General features: G+C 30.1%; 1 protein-coding gene across 1 annotated transcript; it reads left to right on the plus strand.

The window, feature by feature from the left end:
- The first annotated feature begins 7,857 nt into the window (after positions 1–7,857).
- On the plus strand, positions 7,858–25,165 carry MPL1 (Myzus persicae-induced lipase 1). Its single transcript, XM_039025797.2, has 8 exons — positions 7,858–8,092; positions 9,629–9,742; positions 14,709–14,960; positions 21,961–22,104; positions 22,545–22,588; positions 23,768–23,847; positions 24,358–24,453; positions 24,596–25,165. Exons 1-8 carry the CDS (start codon positions 7,928–7,930, stop codon positions 24,922–24,924), a joined length of 1,224 nt encoding a protein of 407 aa, XP_038881725.1. The 5' UTR covers positions 7,858–7,927; the 3' UTR covers positions 24,925–25,165.
- The last annotated feature ends 1,886 nt before the right edge of the window (positions 25,166–27,051 follow it).

Below are 27,051 nucleotides of genomic sequence, written 5' to 3' on the forward strand. Positions count from 1 at the left end.
AAATCGTGATCAACGCATAAATAAATGACCGCAACTCCGTTGACAAGTAGGTATGAGTTTAGTCTGAGAAAAAACGCCTTGCTCGTAGTTGGATGTCCGCATGACACACGTGGGGGTAAGCCAAAACGAAGGCGAGGCAGTTAGATCAGCGCAAGGTCAGAGAAAAATAATAATGTAAAAAATATGCAAGGATAAAAATCATTTAACACCCCAGTGAAAAAAAAAGTTTTTTTGAAATAAATCATGCGATGTCCTGGAATCTAGTAAAGTCCTTTAGAAGGTTAAACTTGCGGTCCCTAGATTTTAGAAATATTTTAAGAAGAGACTTGATAAAAATTAAGGAAATTTTGATGTATAGGATTTGAATGAAGTATCCTTGAAAAATCAAGGAAAAGAGATTGCGGTCGACTTTCTAAAGAAAATCTTTAGCTTATGCTTGAGGACAAGCATTGTTTAAATTTGGGGGTGTGATAACGGGCAGAAATGCACGTTATTGCGGTCGCATGCGTCCATCGCATAAAAACAGTTAATTTTTTTACTTTTGTATAGAATATGTGTTGACGCAAAGCGTAAATTGCGATCACAAGAAAGCAACAATCGAGCGCAGCATTATCGCAAGGCTTTGTGGTGATTTGTGCTCGCAAATATCTGCTCAAGAAGGATTGCCGCATAGAGTTGCCGCAACTTGGTGGGTGCATCTAGGTGAAAAGCATAATAAATCACGATGGGATAGAAAGCTGATGACGGTCGAGTCCGAATTAAGTTGACAAGCCACTAACGAACTATTGTAGCAAGTACACTCAACCTTTCGGTGACAAATATTCGGCGCATCAGAAAGAGAATTAATGTCATCCCATTAGTGCAATCATAAGAGAGAAGGCGCCTTTCACCCCGAAGCTCTATAAATACCGAAGGCATCCTTCAGTAAAGGAGTTCGGACAGTTAGAGAATTTTTCCCTAAAAAAGAAACAACTTTGTTCATAGTTTTCTTTTTTATTTAGAAGGCAGAGCGAGAGAAGGGAAGAGACGCCGAAAGATCGCTCTGGTCAACTCGAGAGAGAACCCAGAGGCGTGGAAAGCAGAGAGAGGGCCGACTCTCGCGAGAGTGAGATTATCTTTTGAACAGAGTAGAAAAGACAGTGTAAAAGCCTTGGGAAATAAAAGATTGCTACCAGACTCTTTATTCTCATCTTGCATTGTTATTTATTATTTCAACTCTATATCTACACAATGGAACTTGCTTATCTACATCTGTTCACTCTCTTAAAAGCACGCATGAGTAGCTAAATTTATCGAATGGGTTGAGAAGAACTAAGCTAACATGACCTAGGATCTTCATTGCATGCGATTATCTTGTTTTATGTTGTGCCCAACATCCCTTTAGAGCTACTTGAGAGAGAGTCTAAAGAAAGAACCTAAGACTTGAGAGAGTTAGGTTAGAATCTAGACTCGAGAGAGCAAGATTAGACCTGCATAAGCGAGAGATAGAGACTTAGAGATAAGCTCTGTTTGCCAACATGCATCGCATGCACCCTAGAGATAGGTTATGATATTATGTGGTCACCTTATTTGTGTGTGTGTCATGTTGTCATCGCATAAATAAGAATATGGGCTTATGTGTAGGTTCTATTGACTCATCGCATATATCGCATGCGTTCTAGTCTAGAAGCCGTAGTATTTGCGTTGAGAGATGATTTGCTATTGTATGTGTGTTGCATGATCGGATAACATGAACGCATCCTAGGAAGTGTTAGTTGAATCCCTTCTCAACCCGTTCCCCCCATATTCATTGCATCTTCTGTATTATCAACTCTTTTCGTAACTTCACTGCATTTGTTTATTTTATACCGCAAACAGCAACCCAAAACAACTATTTGATTTATTTGTTACCGCAAAGTCTTCTCGAAAATTATCACAGCATACCGTTTTCCCTAGTCCCTGAGTTCGACCCTGGACTTGCCAGGAAACTCAGTAGGGTTTACACTTGGATTCTACTGAGAAAACTTGTTGCTCAATGCATTTCCATCACCGCATTTCGTTTCATTATTTCATCATATAAAATAACACATCATAAAGGCTAGTACTTATGATAAGCTACTGGCCTAATGTGTACAAGTCATGCTGCATGCAAAATAACATGTTCCCATATAGATGAAGGAAGCTTAGCTCTCATAAGTAATGATCTAGCAATTAACTACAAACGTTTTATGAATGATTCTGCCAAACCATTTTGTGTATGAACATCAACTACAGGATGTTTAACACTTATCCTAATTGATATACAATAATTATCAAAAGCTTGGGATGTAAATTTACCAACATTATTAAGACGAATGATCTTAATTGTATAATCAGAAAATTGTGCTCTTAACTTAATTTTGAGCAAGTAATCTAATGTAAGATTTCAACTTGATAATAAGCACATGTGTGGCCATCTGCTGGATGCGTCTATTAATACCATAAATTATCTAAATGGTCCACTTGGTGCGTTAATAGGTTCACATATATCATCGTGAATTCGTTATAAAAATGTGGGTGATTTAGTCCCCTCTTTGACTGGTGATGGTCTAATAACTAATTTGCCTTAGGAGCAAATATCACATGATAATTCATTAGATTGAAGAATCTTTTTGCTCTTCAATGGATGTCCATTTGAATTCTCAATAATTTTTCTCATCATTATAGATCTTGGATGACCTAATCTGTCATACCAATTTGTAAATATATTTGGATTCATGAACTTCAGGTTCATTGTTTCTTATGTTTCAATGTATATGAGTATAATATAATCCAAAAAATAAAGCAAGCAATTCTTCCAGTTTAATTTTTTCATATGAGGCAATAACTATGATATAAAAATAATCCATATTATTCTTTCTATTTGTCTCAATATGATAACCATTACAACGTATATCTTTAAAACTAAGTAGTTTTTTTTATTGACTAGAGAACAATGCATTGTCAATTATAAATTTTGTTCCTCTAGACAAACTAATATTACTTTTCCAAACCCTTCAATTAAGTTTGTAGAATCTCATATTGTATTAACTTTTGCTTCCAACATTGTTCTCTTTTTCCTTTACGGATGCTTGATAAAGATCGACTAAGTGTTTTGACGTACGATAGGTATGTGACTAATGCCTAGTTATTTCGCATCAGAAACATTTATTTTCAGCACTAATTGAACTCTTATCATGTGGAGCTTTGCCTTTGTGCTCATCATTTTGTATGGTTCTTTTGAAATTTGAATGATTAGAACGACCATCACAAACAAAAAATTATTATTTTTCCTCTGCCATGGTCACGACTGTGACCGCAACCATGACCTCAACCATGATTATTAACATTCAGAGCATTCACTTCAGGGAATGGTGTTATTCCAGTTGATCGAGATTCATGCTTTTTATTAATAACACATTATTTTGTTTGGCCACGAGAAGACATGAAATTAGTTCAGAATACTGTTTAAAACCTTTCCCTCGATATTGTTGCTGCAAGAGCATCAAGAATTGAAATGTAAAAAATGTCTTTTCTAACATATCAACACCAGTAATTTTCTCTCGGCATAACAACTGTTTTAAACGAATTTTAAATAATGCAGAGTTGTAATCACTTACTAATTTAAAATCTTGTAGCCTCAAGTGTAACCACTCATAACGAGCTTTAGGAAGTAGGGGTGAGTGTGGTAGATCTAAAAATCGAGCCGACCGACCCAAACCGGCCAAATGAAGTTAGGCGACCGATAATTAGCAAATTTTGGTCAGAGTCGGTTTAGGATTTTTTGAACCGACCCTCAAGTCGGTCGGTGGAGATGGTCTATTGAGACCCGACTGACCCAACCGAAATTCATATACATATTACTATTTAGTATTTAATATATTAAATTGTGTTTATGTTGTAATTTGGTTGTATTTTATTTTATGTTGTAATTTCTATTTTGATTGTATGTGTCATGTGACATTTCTGATGTGACGTACTATTTGTGTTTTGATTGTATTTTATACTATTTGTGACGTACACTCTCTACTCTCATATTAGTTTTGTTTCCAATATATATACTATGTGCTTCTTTAAGCAAGTAAGCCAACACAATCCCAAACAATGCACATTTTAAATATCAAGGGTTGTCAAATCAAATCATATCAATATTTTATTTTTAATACCTCTATTCCATAAAGTATTAAAATGTAAAATGGTATCTTAAATTATGAATCACAATCACAAGTTAAGAGAGAAAACTAAACATAATTGATAAGGCAATACTCAATCCAAATTGACTAACTAAATTCATAGGAAGAAAAAGGAAGTTAACAAATAATAAATTTTTACATAGTTGAGGCTTGAAGGAAACCATGAATAGGGAAAAATGAAAGTTTTTTTAGACATGAAAATAATTTAAGGTATTTATTACTTTTACTACTCTATTTCTTATTTTACTCGATTTCAACTTTTATAAATCTTTAAATTAGTTTTTTTAAACCTAGTTTTTAATTAGTTGACTTTTGATAATTAATTTAATTTGTATTAGAAAATTACTATTTATTACGATAATGATTTATAACTAAATATAACTAACTACTAAATGGTAAATAATTAAATATAATTTTTTTCTAAGTAAAAATAAATAAATAAAATAATAAAACCAAATCGACCAAACCGACCGACCGGTCGGCCGATCGTGTTTTTGCTCAGTCGACAGTCGGAATGGTTTGGTCAGGTTCAGAACCGATTATGATCGATTCAGCGTTGGTCTAGTCGGAAGATGACCCTGACTAGCCAATGATCACCCCTATTAGGAAGAATAACTGTTTTTTCTTATGATCAAACCTCTCTTTCAATTTTTTCACAAGATACAGAGATCTTTTATTGTAAGATACTCCATTTTCAATCCCTCGTGGAGATGATGATGAAAGAAAATCATAACTTTTACTTTGTCTTGACTGGATGGCGTATTTTCTTTTTTAATAGTCTTTCCAAGATTCCTAGCATCCAGGTGGATTTCGGCATCAAATACCCATGATAAATAATTATTACCGTTAATATCAAGGGCGATAAATTCTAATTTTGTGAGATTTTCCATGGCAGCACTATCATAAAATATTGTATTTATATTAGAAATTTAATAGATATTAAATATGCAAAATAACATTAAATTTATTAATTATAACGAAGAGGGAAAAACCGACGTCCTTTAGAACCTGCCTTTAGCGGAGAAAACTATAGAAGCTCGTACTGATAATGTGTTGTGAATTTGAGAAGCACAAAGGGAACACAGATACCAATAAAATATAATATTAAAACTAAATATAATATAATATAATAATAAAATCAATAAATATTAAAATAAAATAAACATAATAAATAAATTAATAAAATACAAAATAAGAAATTTCTCTAAATTCTCCATTTTCTCTAATTGTTTTGAACTTTGCCCAGTGTGTCTTCCAAAACTCACCAAATGTCACTATTTATAGGTAATTTGACAAGTAGGAGGTAGATTACATAGATATTAATAATGTGTAATGTTAGATACATAGACAATATTTTGAAAAATAGAGACATGACATATAGTCAATGGATACTAAGCATGAAGATTGAATAGACATCTATTATTGTAATATTTATAATAAAAATATCTGTTTTATTTATTCAATTCTAAAATCAACTACCATTAGTTTTGTCATTATCATTATTTTGATGTATTACTTTGGATTTTGGATTGGCTTCTATATCGAGAAAATGTCGACGTAGGTGTCTGGGTGGATCCTGAATTTTATGGCAAGTAACTTATTCTCGTGTATTTACAATAATTTCTCAATTTTATTTTTGATATATATATATTTTTTTTCAACAAAAACTTGGCTCAACTGATATAATGTTCATACTATCAACCATTAACTAAGCAATACCCTAATTAAAAGGGTTAGCGTTTCAAATCTACCCACTTCATATGTTTGTAAAAGTTGAAAAAGAGGATTGTTTTTTTCGTTAGATTTTAGGTTTAGTTTTTAGAGACACTTGGAAGAAGAACGAAACAAAGTATATTAATTAGGCCTATGGTCTATATATTTGTTATTTGTAAAAATGACAAAAATAAAGTCTAACCTACATATAAAGGATAAAATTTGATAAATGTCTTCACTACTAATATACACTTAATACACTATATATTGATATACATTTGATACAATTGATAGATACACTTGACATATACTTGATATACTTGCACTTGACTGATAAACTACTGATAAATTTGTCGATTAGTTACTTGTTTATATTATTGATTATTTAAGAAAAAAAATTGAGATTCAAAGTATCAATCTTGAAATCTATAGACCAAATTGAAAAGAAAAAAAAAGGTCAAATCTCAATAGTAAAATTTCAACATTTTGAAACTAAAGACTAAATTGAAATCAAACTCAAAATTTTAGAGTTAAAAGTGTAATATTTTAAAACTTAAGAACCAAATAAAAATTAAATTTAACACCTATATAAATTTGCCCAAAAAGATTTTTTTTTTCCAGAAAAAACGTAAGAAGATCAATGTAGGTTAGCTTCTATATTGTCCCATGCTAACATAAATCAAGTGTAATATGAACAGGTCAAGATACTACTAACCTAACAATAAACATGCACACTTAAGTTATTTTAACTACTTTCTTATGTGATCATTTTTTTTTTAGTTCATGAGATCTATTTTCATTACCCTCTACATTTCTATTGAAATTAATAGATAATTGAGCCACACTGAAACTTAATTATTTCGAGTCTGTATATAAATAAATACACATCGCATTAGAAATTAAAGTTAGAAGGAACAACTTCTGTTTATGGTTCAAATCTTCTTTGTATATATAAATTAATATTCAAATTTTATATTCAAATACGTTCTCTTAATTAATGTTTCGTTTAGTAATCATTTAATTTTTATTTTTTAAATTAAGTCTATGAACATTCTTTCATCTCCAATATTTTTTTTGTTTTTTTTTATTTTTTATCAATGATTTAAAAAAACAAAGCTAAATTTTGAAAACTAAAAAAAAAAAAGTAACTTTTAAAAGGTTGTTTTTGAAATTTGAAATTTGTCTAAGAATTCAACTATGTACTTAAATATGCAAATCATTATAAGAAATAGAAAGAAAATAAACTTAATTTTCAAAAATAAAAAACAAAAAATGAAATAGTTATCAAAAGGACGATAAATGATCTACTAATATAAATCCAGAGTTATATAACATCCCAAATTATTTAAGTTGCATTTAAGGTTTGGAGTTTAAAATATTTTTTGTCCCTAAACTTTTATGAAAATAACAATTTAATTCCCACGCTTTTAAATTTGTAATAATTTAATCACTAGAATTTAATAAGACTAAATCATTACGTAATAAAATTGATAATTAATATTGATAAATTTTTTTCTTAAATTGTTATAAATCTAAAATCGTAAAGATCAAACTATTACGTATTAAAATTTGAAGATGAAATATATATTTAAATCGACTCTAATTAAAACATTATTGACTAAAATTTAGAAACCAAATGGAAAAGCTGAAATTAACGCGTATGGAGGGAGAAAAGATGTATAAATGATTGTATGAACATCCTTATCTTTAGAGAATGGGCAGCAGAATAATTAGGAAAGTGACAATGGTGAGTGATGATTGATGATGCAAAACCAGAAAACAAAAGAAAAAAAATGGAAAGCTCTCCATCTTAACCGGCGAAATTTATCCATTTTAGCCTCTGAAATTGCCACGTCATCGATGTGGGATCCACACCATTACATGAAAACTTTCTTTGCTTTCACACTTAATTTCTTTTTCTTTTATTTTTTTATTTTCTTATTTTTATCACTATAAAAAGGGCTATAGCAGAGAGAGAAATAGAGGAATATTAGATAGCCTATTGAAGTATACTGGCGGTGGAAATGGCCTCGTTCCGGGGGTTTTCTTTTGTGATCACGGTCATCGTCATGGTGGTTCTAGGTCGTTGCTGCGGCGGAGGACACGGCGAGGTTCTTGGTCCGCCGGAAGAATTGGGCATCTGTGCTTCTGCGGTAACCATTCATGGCTATAAGTGTCAAGAAATTCAGGTAATACAATATCATTCAATAACAATTCCGTTTCATTTTTATTTTTAACTTTTCAAAATTATATTTATAAAAACAATTTTAACCTCTAAATTTTCTATACTTCTTATTAATATTTTTCAAAAATCAAACTAAATTTTAAAAATTAAAAATATAGTTTTTTAAAATATGTTTTTTCTTTTTCTTTTTTACTTTTAAAAGTGTAAACTGTTGTAAAAATTTAAGACGTAATTTCAAAAATCTAAAATTAACAATCAATTAATTATTAAATATGACTTTGATTTTTAAAAAAAAAAAAATTTAAAAGCATATATAAACATTACTTTCATCCAAATGTATTCTTATCCACTTTTCAATAGGTTTTTTTTCTAATAGGTGTTTTAAAAACTAACATACTTTTTAAAAAAATTAAAGTTATTAGTCAGTTAAAAATTGACATACTTTTTAAAAATTTAAGTTATTAGTTAAGGTTGACTAAAAATTATTTTAAATGATAAAATTATTAAAAATATTTATAAATAATAGTAAAAACATTAAAAAAATTATTTTGAGAACTTTTTAACCAGTTACTCCTATTTTTTAGAACTTTTTAACAAGTTACTTTTATTTTTTATTATTTAAATATTTAATTAAAAAATGGAAAATATGGTAATCAAAGTTGAGGAAAAAATAAGCACAATTTTTAAAAATATAAATTAAAAACTAACAAACGAACCTAATTTTTTTCATTATCCCTCGACTTCTTTTTTTTTTTTTCAATTTTTTCTTTTTCCTAAGAATATAGTTTTCCTTTTAATTATTGGTTTTATATTAAAAACCTCTTTTTCACCGATTGAGTAATATTAGGCACAATTGCACTATTAATACAAAACCATATTTTGGTCCTAAATAAGATCATTATTCAGGCTATTTTTTCCCCCATAAATACGATATTATCTATTTTTAATTCAAACATGATCTAGGAAAAGATGTGTATGGTAGACATTATTCTCCACTTATATAACACAATTTTTTTTCAGAAACAAAAGGTTTATTTTATCTGACAAAAAAATTGTATTTCAATTGATTAAAATGTTACGTCTCGTCGGATAACTATTTGATATTTGATTTCTGCTGAATATAACAAAATTATCTACTTCTTAAGAAATATTTTCTAAACATACAACAAGCAAAAAGTTTAAAACTTGATTAAAAAAATCAACAAACTAAAGGTGTTGTTAATGACACTTTGATTTTAACTGACTTTATAAAAACTATCCTACTTATGAATTTCCTTTTTAAGGAATTTAGAATTTGTGGTAAGGGTTTAAATCTTTTCAAGGTGAAGACCACTATGTCCTTCAAAATATGACAAAGAAAAAAAAACACAAATTTTCAAAAACCAAAAATTTCTTAAAACTCTAATAAAATTTGAACAATGGCCATGAAAATCCAAACTCTAAATTTATTATGTTATAATAGGTTACGACCGAAGATGGGTGCTCAAATTTGAACAATGATGATAGAAATCCTAATTCTAAATTCGTTGTATTATAATAGGTTACGACCAAAGATGGATACATTTTGAACGTGCAAAGAATCTCAGAAGGTCGCCGTGAAAGTAGTGGTGGAATCAAGAAGCAACCGGTCATCATACAACACGGTGTTCTTGTGGTATGTTTTCTCATTATTATTTTCTTGAAAAAAAAAAAAGCAGTTTAATTTTCTCCATTAAATTAAAAAAAATTAGGAAAATTTTCAAAAATAAAAAAAATAAGAGAAACTATTTACACAAAATAGAAAATTTTGATCTAATTTGATAGAGACTAATAGAGGTTTATCAATGTCTATCAATAGTAGAAACTAATAGAAGGCTATCATTGATATTATGTTATAGTAGAGTTGGCAACGGGGCCGAGGCCGGAGCGGAATAGGGGAGATTCTGCCCCATCCACCCCATCTGTCCCCACAAGATATTTCCCCCCATCCCCACCCCTATCCCCGCCAATTGAAGGCAGGGACGGGGACGGAGATTCCCCCCATCGAGGATTCCCTACTGGGGTTAAACGGGTCCCCGCGGGGACCCATCCCTGTTGTTCTTTTTTTAAAAAAAAATATATTAATTATATTTAATTATATAAATATTTGTAAATAATATATTTTTAGGGTGTATTTATAATTATATATTATATATATTTATTTGAATATATATATATATATATATATATATATTAAAAAAATTATCGAGGTAGGGGATGGGGACAGAGCAGGGATACTCTCCCCGTCCCCGATTAGAAACCCGGTTAGAAACCCCGGTCGAACTGGGGTTCCCCAGTTCGACCCGTAGGGACCCGACCCCGCATGGATTTTTGCTTATATGACAGTCTATTAGTGTCTATGAGTATTTTTTTTTCTTTACTATTTTTGTCAGTAGTTTGACATTTTTTTTATTGTGAAATTTTTTCAAAAAATAATTTACTAAACTCATCTATCGACACTTTGAAAATGTCCATTGCTAACAAAATTTGTTTTGAATTCTTAGTCAAAATTTAAAAAGAAAAACAAGTTTTTTTTTTTTATTTTTTTTAATTACCATTCTGTTTAGTTTTCAATATTTAGTTTGCTTCTTAAAAATAATGGTAGAAAGTAAAGAATATAACAAAAAATTTAGAAACAAAAGAAGAATTTTCTCTAAATTGAAAGGAGGCCTAATTATTATTGAATTAAAAAAAATTAATAATGATTTAAAATGGGTTAAAAGGAAGGTATCATCTTAAACGGATAAAATAAAGATGGGTTGATGGATTTTGATTCTTTTGTCCACAAATCTCCCAATAAAAAGACATACTAAAATTAAAGTTTAGTTATAAATTTAGTCTTGAAGTTGTTAAATTTTGAACAATGTCTTATAAATCATTGATCTTTCAATTTTACAAGTCTATTAATTTTTAACTTTTTTTGTGCAATAGGTCGTTACTATATTTCATAGTTTTTAAGGTTAATTGATCAAGTAATTAATCCAATAGGTAATTAGTCATTACTATATTTAATAATTTTTAAGATTAATTGATCAAGTAATTAATCCAATAGGTCATTGGGCTTTTCAAGTAATTGATCTAATAGGTCACTAATTGATTTTTAAAATTATCTATAAAATTCTAAACTTGTAATTATGTTGCTCTTCATTCGTAAATTTTAAAAGATGTTGAGAAGGTAAAAAATCTTCTAGACACACAATTCAAACATTTTAGGAATCTACTAGACACAAAATCGAAAGTTTAAGAACTATTAAACAATGTAATTTTTAAAATTCACAGATCTGTTGAACATAAAATTTAAACTTCAAAAATCAAGTAAGGATTTTTTTTTTTACATTTAGAGATTAAATTAAAACTCACCCATAAAATTTTTTAAAGTTATGAAATTAAATACCTGAACATAACTCAATATATTTATTGATTAAGAAAGTGTATTATCGACTAATAAATGAAAGGTTAAAGGTTGGTTCCCCGATAAAAAATATATATCAGTTACAAAAGGTATAATAAAAACTGTAAATTAATTACATGGGCATGATTGTGACATGAAATACTTTTAATTATTTTTTTCCACACGTGTATAGATGACATTCACCACACATAAAGATAACATTATGAAGATTATCCCAATTAAGTTTTTTTTTTTTTCTTAAGGGAACCAATTAAGTTACTTTTTAGTGATAAGTTTGAGTTGTGGATGTGAGATTATTATTATTAAACCAAGTTTAATTTTTATATAAGAAAATTTGTATAGATAAAAAAATATGTCAAACTATTTATCAAAATAACAAAAAAGATGGACTTCTATCGACATCCATAAGTGATAGACTTCTATTTACTGATAAATATTGATAAAAATCAATCAACTTCTATCTACTTTATTTTGTATAATTAATTTTTTTATTTTTTTATTTATGAAAATTCTCCACACATATATATATGTACGTGTGGCATATGGTATGCCACTTTGAAAAGGTGGTGCCATGAGGCAATACGAGTGAGTTGCACATGTTCATTCCTTTGAGAAACTTTTTCAGCTGGTGCCATTTTTTAATGTCAAATAAATCTTTTTTTTTCTTGTTTTAATATAATTTAAAGTAAAGTAGCCACTGTCTTGTGTTTATTGCTCCACTCCGCTCCCCCTACATTATATTTATATGTAATTTAATTGACAATTTAATAAAAATGTTTGTAATAAGGTTAAATACCATTTCGGTTTCAATTTTGGATTCCGTCGCTATATTTTTTAATTTAGTCTTGATATTTTTAATCAACTTTAAATTTAGTATTTAATTTTTTTTATTGAAAGTTGTTAAATAATAATAATAATTAGGAACTAATTTTAAATTATCAAAAGTACTGCATTACAATGTCTAAACAATATTTTAAATTTATTTTGTAAAATTTTTTTAGTTATAAACCAATTTTAGTTTCACATTTTTTTAAGTACAAAATAACAATTTAAACCCAATACTTTGAATCGTAATAAAATTTAGTTCTTCAACTTTAATATATAAGAATTTAATCTCTATATTTTCTTGTTAGTAACGATTGAATTCTCCATAACGTAAAAATTTTCATCAAATTTAATTTTCAATTTAGATTATGTAGACCCATTTTATTTTTTTGTTTTTGATTTTTGATAATTAAGTTTACTTTTACTCGATTTCTTTCGATGAAATATTTCTTTCTCAAGTACAAATTCTTAACCAAATTTCTAAAATAAAAACAATTCTTTTTTTTAAAAAAATAATTTTGAAAATACTGTTAAAATGTAGTTTAGAAAAAAAAAAAAAAAAAAAAAAAAGTGACTTGGTCAGTCCCATCATTGAGCCGGTCGAGTTGACCTAGCTGGCTAGCTCAAAAAATCAAATGCCCAAGTGTAGTTCAAGCCCTTTAGGCTTTGAGGTTGGGCTAAACTTAGTCCAACCCAACTTCTTAAACATATTCCTATAATCCAAGCTATGTACCTTGGTCAATGAGCCAAAGTTATATCAGTTTTGGACTAATTCTTTGGATCGAGTTCAAATTGGCCCTTCAAAATTTTCAATGTGGGATGAGAACTAAGTGGTTATTTAATGGTTCACTTTTCAATTCTCATCTATCCTTTCACACACCTTTGATAAAAATTAGTTGGTTTTTTCATTTTAAAATTATTACTATTTATTAATTAGCATTAATAATTATATATAAAAAAATACATTACTATTAGAATGGGCTTTTGAATCAGCCTAACAACCAGATTCAAATAAGGGTTTTCTACACTTGAAACCTAATAAGTAATCTATATTTAATTGATGTTTAAATTTTTCCTTATATATAAAAATGTCTCATTTTCTTAAAAAATTACAATAAAATTAGGATCAAATTATCATTTAGTCCTCAACAATAAATTAATTATATATTTTCTAAAATAGAAAAGAGAAAAAAAAATTTAAATGAGACGTGCTCTTTTAAGGAAAATATATTAAATCATAATATTTTTCAAATACCCATAACTTTCGATATTCTTCAATTTCTCTCTCCAAACTCTCATGTGAATACATATGATATATGCATTTTTTTTTTGTAGTGTTTATAGAAAATTTGATATATATTGTGATATATATATTCGTTTATTTGATATAAATGAGAGTTTTTTTTTATTATTGTTATTATTTAGACTTCATATATTATGATATATACACATTTTGATTTGTTGAGATTTTTTACTACTTAAACGGTATATATATATATATATATATATATATATATATATATATATATATATATTGTGATGTAAATGAAATTTAAGATATATGATGTGATTTATGTTGAACATTAAGCTAATATGTGGTTTATATACCATGATAAATTTCATATATAGTTTATACTGTGATTTATGTCAAGCATTGAGTCAAATTTTAATTTATATATTGTGGTATATTTTATATTTTTGATATGATATTTTCAAATAGCTAACAAAATATTCTAATGTATTTTAAAATAACCATGAATTCAACATATAAACAAGTTATACATAAAACCAACGTAAATAGAAAATAAAATTGTATTACATTTTCTCTCTCCAACTAAATAAAAGAATAAAATTTCAACAAATAAATGCATTTCCACTCTTCAATTAAACAAAAGGAATGAAATCTTAATAAATAAATGCATTTTTCCCCGGTGCTTCGTGAGTATGAAATTTTTTTCTCAATGTCACATTCTCTTTCCAACTGTCCACTACACTCAAGGATATATTAGTAAAAAAAATAAACTAAATTTTATATACGAAAATATATAAAAGTTTGAATATTCATGAAAATAATCCCTTCAAATAAGGCTTAAACGAGTTACCCCATGGGCCGATCCAATTTAAAAAAGTATTATATAATCTAATTTATGAAACGAATGGGATTGGGTCAACAGTTGACCATATGTTGGACTTCGGACTTTTGACTCTAAATATGAGAATAAGAAATGGGTGTTAACGAAATCGTAAGGACTTAGTTTTTATAGTTTAGAAACAAAATTGAGACTTAATTACTATATCAATATACATGATTAAAAGTTTTCATTAAAGCTTAACTAAATGGTTGTTAAGTGATTAAATTGTACAGGACGGAGAGACATGGCTACTGAATTCGCCGGAGCAAAACCTGCCAATGATTCTTGCGGATAATGGGTATGACGTTTGGATTGCAAACACTCGAGGCACTCGGTTCAGCCGCCGCCACAACTCTCTAAACGCCGCCGACCGGGCCTTCTGGAATTGGTCTTGGGACGAGCTCGTCGTCTATGATATCCCCGCCGTTTTTGACCATGTTTCTCAACAAACTGATCAGAAGATCCACTACGTCGGCCATTCCCTAGTGAGTCTCATTTTAATTCTTTTTTTTAGTATATATAAATTATAGAAAATTTAATATCCTTAAAACTTTTTTTATAAATAATTTTTATTTTAATTTTTCTGAACTTTCAAATCTTTCAATAATATCAATAATTTTCCTAGACTTTCAGGGAAAAAAAAAACAAAAAATATCAATAATATTCTTGAACTTATATGAAAAAAAATATATTTAAGAAATGTTGTTATCATTAGTCAATTTATAAACCATGTTAAGTTCTAAGGTTCCTCGTGGTTAACAATTTAGTTGACCACTAAACCACAATGCATAAAGTTCAGAAAAATTATTAAAAAGTAGTAAGAAAACAAAAATAGAAAAGTTGTGCACATTTTTAATTAGGGATCAAACCCAAGCATGAGAGGCGGGAGACAAATGCTTCTATTGCTGGGATAAATACTATACTTTTAACATCAACTCTTATGAATCTAATAAAATACCATTCAACTAGAAACAACAATAATAATCAAATAAGAACACAAACAATTTTAACGTGGAAAAACCCTCTCAATGTGGGAATAAAAAACTACGGATCACAGTTAAAATCTCCACTATAATCAACAATCGGTACAAGCAAGTTCTCCCTAGTCACAACTAGAGATATACACAATATGTATCTCAAGATTAACAATCTCGACAACAAACGACAACAAATAGAGAAGAATAAAACAAGAAAGTTCTCACTTAATGTGGCAACCAATTACCAACGGTATCTGATTGTATGTAACTCCAAACGAAATCTCCGTCGTCTAGATTGAAGACCCTCGTATTAAAAACACACTGTCAAAATTTCAGCTCGATCCCAAATGACTGAAAAACGTTGTTAGTTGGACTGAAGCTTTCTTCAATTTTCTCTGCCATTTTTCTTCTTCTCAGTTTGTGTGTAACACATACAGACTGCTACAATTTTTTTTTTTTTTTTTTTTTTAAACAAAACCTAATATGGCCTTAGTGGACCTTAATTGTGGGCCTTCACAAATTTGTGAAATAACTCAACAAATCTGACCCTATTTTACTTTGTGGAGGGACTTGTCATTTCTGCAGCGGAACGACAAAACTCAAGCTTCTCTCTTGGTAGATTCTTCGTCAATATATCAGATCCATTATGATTAGTATGTATCTTCTCAAGCTCAAATAATTCATCATTCAAACCATCTCTCATCCAATGATACCTCACATCTTTATGCTTTGTTCTAGAATGAAAGGTAGCATTCTTACCAAGATGAATAACACTCTGATTGATGCAATATATCACATATCTTTGTTGCTTGAAGCCAAGCTCTTGTATAAAGCGCTTCATCCACAATGTCTCTTTACAAGCCTCTACTATTGCAATATACTCTGCTTCAGTTGTAGAAAGTGCAACACACTTCTACAACCTTGACTACCAAGACACTGCACCACCTGCAAATGTCATCAAGTAACCGGAAGTAGATTTTCTATTGGCTAGATCTCCTGCCATATCTGAATTAGTATACCCAGTGAGTACTCGCGCTTTCCACCTTCACATGTGAGCTTCAAACTAGAAGTGTCTCTTAAGTACCTCATGATGCACTTGACTGCCTCTCAATGTTGTTTTCTTGGAATTAGACATAAAATGGCTAACAACACCAACAACATGAGCAATATCAGGTCTAGTACATACCATGACATACATCTGATAGAGTAAAGATGCATAAAACAGAAGATAACAAAATCATTAAGCACTCTAATTACACTTACTTTGAGTAAAAAACATGCTAAAACATAAGTTTCAAATAAATAGGGTTTTAGATATACAACCTTCGTAGATTTCCACTTGCTCCTTGCTAAAACCACAGAATTGACTTTCAACTTTTTGAGTAGACCACTAAGAGTATCTTCTCTACTATTCTCAACCTTAGATTTGAGTGGTGAAACTTTGAATTGAGAGGGATTGAAAACCACTAAGAGTATCTTCTCTACTATTCTCAACCTTGAATTTGAGTGGTGAAACTTTGAATTGGGAGGGATTGAGATGGGTTTTTGAGAGTTTGAGAGCAAGACTGACTTTTTCACATTTTCTGTAAAAGATCTGATTGCATGAAGCTTCAAAATCAGATATTTAAGCTTTTATTAAGTTAAAACATGCAAGCACTTACTCATTTAGTTGATTGACACTTCAATTAGCACTTAGTAAGTGTGATATGTGTTAAAATGTGGAGAAATCCACTAAAAAAATTTCAACCTTGGATTTTTCTACTCAAACTTAAAAAATTCCAATTTCAAATTAATTAATTATATTTAATTTTAAAAATAAATTAAATATAATTTAAATTCAATTTCAAAAATTGAATTTGCTTTTAAATTTGAAAATAATTTTGTTAAATAATAATTTAATATCAAATATTAAACTAATAAAAAAAACCTAATTCAAACATGAATCTCTATTCATATAATCAATATCTAAATCATTATTCAAATATTTAGAACTCTCCAATTATGTTTAATTACAACAAAATTAAACGTTAATTATATCAAATATAATTATCCAAATTCTAAATTGAAATTTGAACATTTTAAATTCCAAAACTTAATTTCAAATTGGAACGTTTCAAATTCACTCAATATTCTGATCCAAGGTTTAATCTTTTACGAGCTAGTAGAGGGACCTTATGGACTTACAGATCACGAGTTCCAACGATTTCAGATTAATCGATTAAACTCTTTAATCCGAATTAATCAATATTCGTTAACCACCGAGACACACCACTATAGCTCGATGGTTGCACTCTCCTCACTGTAGATATATTTCTGTCCACTTAATTTCACCATCTCAGTAAGTCGATCTTTCACATATCATTCGTATTTACAGCTAGGTCAAAATATCATTTTACTCCTGTAAATACATCTTGCTTCTTAAGCCACCACTGATCCTCTAATGAATAATTGGTTTATAGTCCAACTAATAAACCATGTCCCTCTCAGCCATGAGAGGGCGGGACCCTTTTGTTCAAGACCAGGAATCAGTACTTAAGGGAACAACCTATCTGCTAACCCTAAAATGGGTAGGAGTGAATTCCATCTTGCAGAACTATGTCCCCAACTATCTATCTGATCTTATCCCCAAAATGGGAGACTTATTGAGCAGTGTTGTTGAACTATTCTCACCTATGCAAATTAAAGGATAATCTCAAATAAACAGGAGTTCATAGTTAGTTCAAGATTAAGATCGAGTTACCCTAGGTCATCGAATTGAAATAGTCAATTTTAATAGTAAACAGTTGTTATAAAGAAAAGTGATTATTTCATGGTCTAGTCTTATGCAAACGTCTTTTGCATTGGATGCCTCCACTCGCATGTCTGACTGTGAAGAAGAGCCCTATAACTTTCTTCTCATCTCCTTGTTCAACACCCTACGTTTTACTAAGTCCATACTTAGTATAACATTTGGGGCTGACTTTGATAAGGAAGTTCTGAATATCTCCCACGAGTCCGACAATGGACCAAGGACCCATGACCCATATAACTCATCCTCAAACTTGATATTCATCCTAGATAACTGATTCATGATACCTCGGAATGTATTCAAGTGATCTAACATGGGTGTTCTATCTTGATACTTCAACTTCATCATTTGTTTGTTAAAAAAACATTTTATTATTACCAGTTTTAGAGGAACAAAGCGACTCAAGCTTGTTCTACATAGTTCATGCATGAGTTTCTTCACCAATATGATTTAGAAAATTATCTTCTACCCATAGTCTCATAATCCCACACACTTTCCTATGACATAAATTCTCATTTTCTATCAATTTTATCATCAAGCTTTTCTTTAAAAAAAAATTAGAAGATACAAATCATTCACATATAAAATGTCTTCCATTTTTTTTTCTTTTCCAAACTCGATAATTTGACCCATTAAAGGTTGACCATCTTAGCTGAACTAGTATCCGTTATTTAACACAAGGCAATCACAATTAATTTAACTAACTCTCTGATACCACTTTGTTGGGATAAATACTATACATTTAGGATTAATTATCCCATCTTGTGTGAATGTAATAGAATACTAATCAACTAGAAACAATAATAATAATCAAGTAAGAACACAAGCAATTTTAACGTGGAAAAACTCCTCTCAATGTGAGGAGTAAAAAACTACGGACCGAAGTCAAAATCTCCACTATAATCAACAATGGGTACAAGCAAGTTCTCCCTGGTCACAACTAGAGGCATACACAATTGTATCTCAAGATTAACAATCTCGGCAACAAATAACGACAAATAGAGAAGAATAAAATAAAAAAGATCTTACTTGAAGTGGCAAACAAAATCTCCACTATCCAGATTAAAGATCCTCGTGCTAACATGCTGTCAAAATTTTAGCTTGACCGGACCACAGATCAATTCCCAAATGATTGAAAATTTTTTTTGGTCAGAGTGAAGCTTTCTTCAATTTTCTCTACAATTTTTCTTCTTCTCAGACTATACGTGTAAGACACAAGTTTTGTTTTTAGGATATTTGTAATGCATAGTAGAATAAGAGAAAAAATCTAAAAATATATTACATTTTTAAAATATTTGTAAATATGGATGAGTTGATCAGTCAATTTTTTATTTTTTTTAATATCCAATTTCGCTCTCCCTTGTCTTATTTTGTTGTACAACTTTTTTTTTTATTTTATTTCTCTTCTTTGGTTTTTCCTTTCTTTTTTTTTTCATTTTTTTCATTTTATTTTCTTTCTTCAGTTTTTTATTATTTTCTTTCTTCAGCTCTTACTTATTCATTTTTTTTAATTTTTATTTTCTTCCATTTCTTCCATTTCTCCAAGTTTTGTTTCTTCCCTTTTTTTTTTATTATTTTATTTTCTTGTCTTTCTCCGATTTTTTGCTTCTTCTCTTTCTTTTTCTTTTTCTTTTTCTTTTTGCTTTTTAGTTTTTCTTCCATTTTTCCAGTTTTTGCTTCCTTTTTTCTATTTAATTTTCTTTATTTTTCTTCAGTTTTTGCTTCTTCTCTTTCTCTTATTTTTAAAACTTTTCTTTCCTTTATTTGAATTTTTTCTTCTTCCCCTTTTTTTCACCAGAATTATGAGGCTGAGTTCCATACGCATGACTTGAAAGTATTCAATTCATAAGTGACTTAACACCAACAAGCCAATCATCAAGTTTGATTATTATAACAAATAATAAATATAAATAGCAAATGAAAGTTTATCAGTGATAGCCACTAATATTTTCTATCATTGATAGCTTAATCTTTGATTATATTTTCGTAGTTAATAGCCACTTGTAGAAATCTATCATTGATAGCCAACTTAGTGAATTTAATTAATAAAGTTGAATCTCGAACTGAAATGTAAGTGGAATGCCTAGAAGTTATCACTAATAGAATGTTTATCAGTGATAGAAGCTATCATCGAAAAGAAAAGAGACTTATAAATGTTTGGGAAGGACAAGAAAGGGGCAAAAAGGTGTTTAGTGGTTATGATTGATAGAAGCTACTACTAATAGCATGTTACCAATGATAGGAGCTAATACTAATGACATGTTATCGATGATAGAAGTTATCCGATAACACGTTATCGGTGATAGAAGTTATCCAATAACACGTTATCGGTGATAGAAGCTACCACTGATAACACGTTATCAGTGATAGAGAACTATCACTGATGGCATGATATCAGTGAGATCGTTGATAGCATCTTATTAGTGATGTTATTAGTGAAAGAAGCTATCACTGATAACCACAATATGAGTGATGTTAGTGATATTGGTGATAAAACTTAAATGATATCTATATATCGAGTTTCTTTCAAAGGTGATAACCAGTTATAGAAATCTATCATTAATAGCCTTAAGTGTTAATATTTCAAGGTTGATTCTAATTGATGAAAGTCTAGATAATGACTGATAGCTACTATCAGTGATAGCCATGATAAAAGATTATTAGTGATAACTATTATGGTAATCAAAGTTGTTGATCTTCTTTCAAAGTTGATCACTATTTATAAATATATCATTGATAGCCACTGCTAGCGTTAAGTAGTAATATTTCAACGTTGATTCCAATTGATGAAAGTGAATCAATGATAGCTAATAATAATTGATAGCAAATTAAAAGTTAATATTTCAAGATTGTATTAATTTTTTTAAAATTGAAAGCCATCATTGATAGTAACTATCATCGATAGCAATTGATAGAAGCTATCAACGATAACAGCTGATAGAACCTATCAGTGGTCATCACTGATAGCTGCTATTAGTAGCTGCTATCAGTGATAGCTTTTAATTTGAGAAAATCGGGAAAAAAATGGTGGCTAGGCATGGGATTTTTAGTCTCTTACCATTTTTTATCTATATATGCAATTATTTTATTCTTGTACTACATATTCTATTATTTTGGGCTTAAATTCTATTTATCTAACTAGCCCTTGTTTTTAAAACGAAAACCTAATATGGCCCTAATGGGCCTTAATTGTGGGCCTTCACAAATTTGTGAAATAACCCAATATTTATCACTTGAGCATGAACATAATTTTGGTTTTTAAAAACGAAAACAGTTTTTTTTTTTGTTGGTTTTCAAAATTTCTTAACAATTTTAAAAACGCTTATAAAACTGAAAAGATAGAAAATTCAATTGGATACCGCATAGCTCTGCTTTTCAAAATCTAAAATCTAGAGCTCAAAAACTAATTGATTATCCAACAACCCCTAAAAGATTGAGGAATGGAAGTAGGAGTTAGAAATAATTGAAGCAAAAAGAGAAATTAGAGTAATGCTAGGCCATAGATTAAAACAGAAGAAAGAGGTGATGTATAGTATATAAACACTTTTCGTTCACATACAAACGGTAAGAGGATTTTTTTTTTTACTTTTTCTAGAAAGATTTAGGTACTAAACATCTATCAAAAGTTTAGGTATATTTTTTAAACGAGGTAATAACGATTTCTAAAATATAAATTTTTACCAAGTTAAAAGATCTAAGTATCAGAGATTGTTATGATAGGGAACATTGCTAGTACTAGCCTCATTGTCGGAAGGAAAGTTGGTGAACCAGTTGCAGTCGGCGGCGTTCTTGAGCCCCATCGCATATCTCAGCCATATGACCACCATTGTTGGAGCCTTGGCTGCTCGATCGCTCCTCCCCGAGGTTCGTCGCTGTTAATTTATTATGGTTATTTACTGCTTTAAATTATATGCATGTTTTAGTTTATTATTTACCATTTTTTTGTCTCTATTTACAACACTTTTATAAGTTATTAGCAAAATAGGTACTTGTACATGTGGACTTTAACCTAGCTAGCCTCAATGTTTAGTGAGATTGACAATCTCTCCCTCAATTCTATTGCCTCTCCTTTTCTTAATTTGATTTTAACGATGACTTTTGAGAGTGAATTTTATGATAGAGGCGTATTATAGAAAAAATATTCTAATACTGTGAAAGTAACATACTCCGTTTATTTATATTATAGAATTGTTTTCATAAATATTAATGGACCGTAACTTAATATGAATGGGTCTTATTCTATTTTTAAAAGCATGATGATAGTTTTATGTTTTATCTAATGTTTTGTTTTTTCTTTCCGGCAGAAAGTTACTGCGTTGTTGGGTATTGCAGAGTTCAATCTAAAAAGGTACCTAGCTTCTCCTTTCTCCAATATTTATTTTCCATTTTATTAGACAGAATAAAAAGTATAATTCTTGTTTTTAATTATCAAAATAGCATAGGAAATATGTAAAATTTTGAATATGGTAGAAAGTTTACAACTTTTAAAAACTAATATGATCCAAATCAAAGTTAAGAAAAGGTAAATTTATGCTATATTTGAAAAAAGAACGAAAATTTATGATATTTTTAAAAATAAAGATAAAGTTAAGCTATGGTGTGAAAATTCCTCTCTTCATCTTTATTTATTGTTTTCTTTGATTTTAAACTTAAAAAATTGAAATTTTACGTAAGAAAATCATCTTTCGAAATAAATGATACCAAAATTACTATCTAATATTTTATTCTTAGTTTTTATTATGCTTTTACAGAGGAAAATATTATAGCAATATTCTTTTAAAAAAATGATAAAAATAGAAAACAATTGAGAAATAATAAATAAGAAAATCTAAAAATTTATAAAGGTTTAAAAATAAATAAAAGAATGTATTGTTTTCAAATATAGTAAAATGAGCCAAAAAATATTATCATAGTGACAAATACTAATATTAATCAGTTTTGTCATTTTAAATAATTACCTAAAAGAACTATTCAATTGTCATTAGGTGTTATTTTCAAAACTAAAATAAAATAACAATAGTGTAACCGAACCATTTCGCAATTGTTAAATCTTTTTTTCTAATGATTCACCTAACATAAATAATAAGTTAAAATATTATTTTTCTACTTTGAAGTTTATTTAATTTTATGTTTTGTACTAAGAAAATTTAAATTTAGTTCACTTGTTGATATTTTAAATTCTTTTTTATTATTTATTAATATTTTCACTCTATATTTTGAAACATAATCTACATATCATGTTTCATCATATGAAAATTATTATTATTATTTAGCCAATTTCAATAAAGTTAATTTCATAAGACTAAATTTAAGATTTATTAAAAGTATAAAAACTAAAATTGGATATCTAAAAATGAATGAGACTAAAATTGAATAAACTTCGAAGTATAGGGATCAAAATGATATTTTAATTTAAATACTAACGCATTAGGATATGGCTTATATATAAGAATTATTATTTTCTATTTGTTTTTTTACCACCTAAATTTGTGGTGTTGATCTATTTTGTGTTTAATTACAATATCAGGAAGGAAGTGGAGACCATTCTGAAAGTTTTGTGTACTCATCCAGGAGTCAATTGCTATGATTTGTTAACTGCAATTACTGGTATCTACCTTCTGGGTTTTTGAAAAATCACTTTTTTTTTTTAATTAAAAAAATAGTAATAAAAGTACTTTTTAGGAAGCATTATTACTTTGAATTATGTTTGATATACCTTTGAATTAATTTTAAAATTCTCTAAAACAATTCAAAAAATTGTTTCAAAGTGGTTGATTATGAAATCTTCATAGTATGTAATTATTAGAAAAAATAATGTTTCTAATTAATAGAGAATCCTCTTTTAATTAAGAAAAAAAAAAAAACCTGTCAACTAGAAAGTATAAACCAAAGAATTTTGAAAATGTTATTTGGAGAGATTTTGAATATAGGATGGTTTATGTTGTCTTTTTGTTTTGTTTGCTAAATTGTTATTAAAAATACTTAAATACATCTCGAGTGTATCTATTTTTATGCAAGTATCGAATCACAAGTTATCATTTAATATATATTTTAAAAATATTTTTATTCGGGAATGCATGAAAATCATTTGTTGACATTTCCATTAACAAAATGCAGGACGTAATTGTTGTCTCAACTCATCTACGATTCAACTCTTTCTCGAGAATGAACCTCAATCAACATCGACAAAGAACATGGTTCACTTGGCTCAAAGTAAGCTTTACGACTCATTAAGCATTGATTTTATGGTTTCGAAAAAAGGATTTTTTGATATAATTTATACATACTGAAGTAAACTAGTAATTTAACGAAAACATTAATGTTAACATATGTTGTTTTGATTGGGTTGGAAAAGCTGTTAGAACTGGAGTATTAGCAAAATACAACTATGGGAGGGTAGATTACAACCTGATGCACTATGGAGATATCCATCCCCCAGTATACAATCTCTCGAACATTCCACACAACCTCCCCATTTTCATCAGCTATGGGGGTCGAGATGCACTCTCCGATGTGCGAGACGTCGAGCGCCTCCTCAACCATTTCAAGCTCCACGATGTAGACAAGCTCGCCGTCCAGTTTGTCCAAAAGTATGCCCATGCTGATTACATTATGGGGGTTGATGCCAACAGCATTGTTTACAATCCTCTCGTTGCCTTCTTTAAGAAGCATGGTTCGGCCTAAATCGAGGCTGGTTTCTCTGTTATCAATGGTGTTGGTTTGAACTTTCGGAAGAATGATATCACAAAGAACCGGGGTTCATATGGCTCTAGCGAGAAGCCAGAAGAGTTTGGACCTCTGTGTTCTGTAACGTTAAATTACTGTTTTGTCTTTCATAATATGTAAGCTTTCAAAGAATGCAATAGCTAATAATTTGTAGCTCAAGCACATTTTTTTCAATCTCATGTGGATGTGGGTTGGTTGATGGTGTTGAGCCATGTTTTGAGGTGATTTCAATCTTGATTTTAATCATTTCAAAATCACTAGTTTCTAAATGTCTTAAATCATGATATTTTATAAGATTGATCCACAAATGAGATGAAGAATTATTAAGATTGTCTAAGGAAATGTGTCCTAAGACGCCTCAAGAGGTTGAGGAAATGAGACGGGTCCAACATACGTCTGCCGTTGGCAGTTTGATGTATACAATGCTCTGTACTAGACCAGACATTTGCTATACTGTGAGAATAATCAGTAGGTATTAGTCTAATCTAGGACAGGGTCACTGGACTGCAGTCAAGAATATCCTCAAGTATCTTTGAAGAACGAGGGACTACATGCTCGTGTACGGAACTAAGGATTTGATCCGTACTGGATACACAGATTCTGACTTTCAGACTGATAAGGATGCTTGGAAATCCACTTCAGGGTCAGTTTTCACTTTTAACAGAGGAGTGGTAGTGTGGCGAAGCACCAAGCAGACGTGCATTGCTGACTCCATGATGGAGGCCGAATACGTAGCAGTTTGTGAAGTTGCTAAGGAGGCTGTTTGGCACAGAAGTTTCTGACTGATCTGGAAGTTGTTCCAGACATGACTAGGCCCATCACCCTCTATTGTGACAACAGTGGTGCTGTGGCGAACTCTAGGGAGCCCAGAAGTCACAAGCACGACAAACATATAGAGCGGAAGTATCATCTTATCCGTGAGATAGTGCATCGAGGTGACGTGATAATCACGAAGATCGCTTCGAAGCACAACATTGTTGACCCGTATACGAAGGCTCTCACAACTACAATTTTTTAGTGTCACTTTCAGAGCATGGGTCTACTGGACCGCCCACGGTTGGACTAGGGCAAGTGGGAGGTTTTTGTACTGGGCCTTAGTGCCCTAGTTTATTGTTTTTGTATTTTTTGTATTATACACCCCACTCTTTAGGACAAGTGGGAGATTGTTGAGGTTGATACCCTAAACTCTCATTGGATCCTGTAGTTTGTAAACACTGTATTGAACAAACGCTTGTGATGTAATAATATATGATATTTTCTTCACTATTGTCTATGAAACATGGGATGTTTTATTTGCTTTACCAAAAACCAATAAACTAAGGTCCCTAGTTGTCGTTGTAACTTAAACATGTATGTGGAGACATATAGGTGGATCATGCCTTAAGTGATAACCAAAATGGTTTGTAGTATATGGATAAAGAAGGAAAGCCTTATCCATGTGACACTACAGATGCGACCCGTTTTGTAGAATAGTTACAAGTGTTGTGACTTGTTATAGATGGTCTGATCCTAATCATTCATGTGAAGACATGTGAGCGGGAGCGTCCTATACAAAAGAGTTTGTATAAGACCAGACCACGAAGTGTTTTATTCTCATTATATAACGTCGTTCATGACAGAGACTTCACTTCACTAGGATGACCATAGGTAACATGACCTCAATCTTGAGTGAGTTGAGAACACCCGCATTTGAGGGCGGACCTTTGACTTGCATGGGTGCGAGTGGCCAGATTGTCGACTTAAACCTACCACTTTGGAGATTTGTCTGATTTGGGAGCTGGGAACTCAGCTACACAAGATGGAATTCACTCCTTCCCCGAAGTTGGGGTAAGTAGGTAGATTGCTCCCTTAAGGGATGATCTCGGGGCTTGAACGATATGGCGTCACACACCTTCTCATGGCCTGAGAGATGTCCACACATAGTAGGACTATATTGTATTGTTCATTAGAGGGATCAGTGGTAGTTAAAGAGTTAGATGTAACTGAAGGAACTTTTATTTAAGAGTACCTCTGAGCGGAAGCAGATCTTTCCAATTAATTGTGATAGAATTTCCACATATATATTCACATATACATATATGCATT

The sequence above is a fragment of the Benincasa hispida genome, chromosome 1 (genome assembly GCF_027475165.1).
Source record: "Benincasa hispida cultivar pf3 chromosome 1, pf3_genome.v1.1, whole genome shotgun sequence".
NCBI classification, from domain to species: domain Eukaryota; kingdom Viridiplantae; phylum Streptophyta; class Magnoliopsida; order Cucurbitales; family Cucurbitaceae; genus Benincasa; species Benincasa hispida.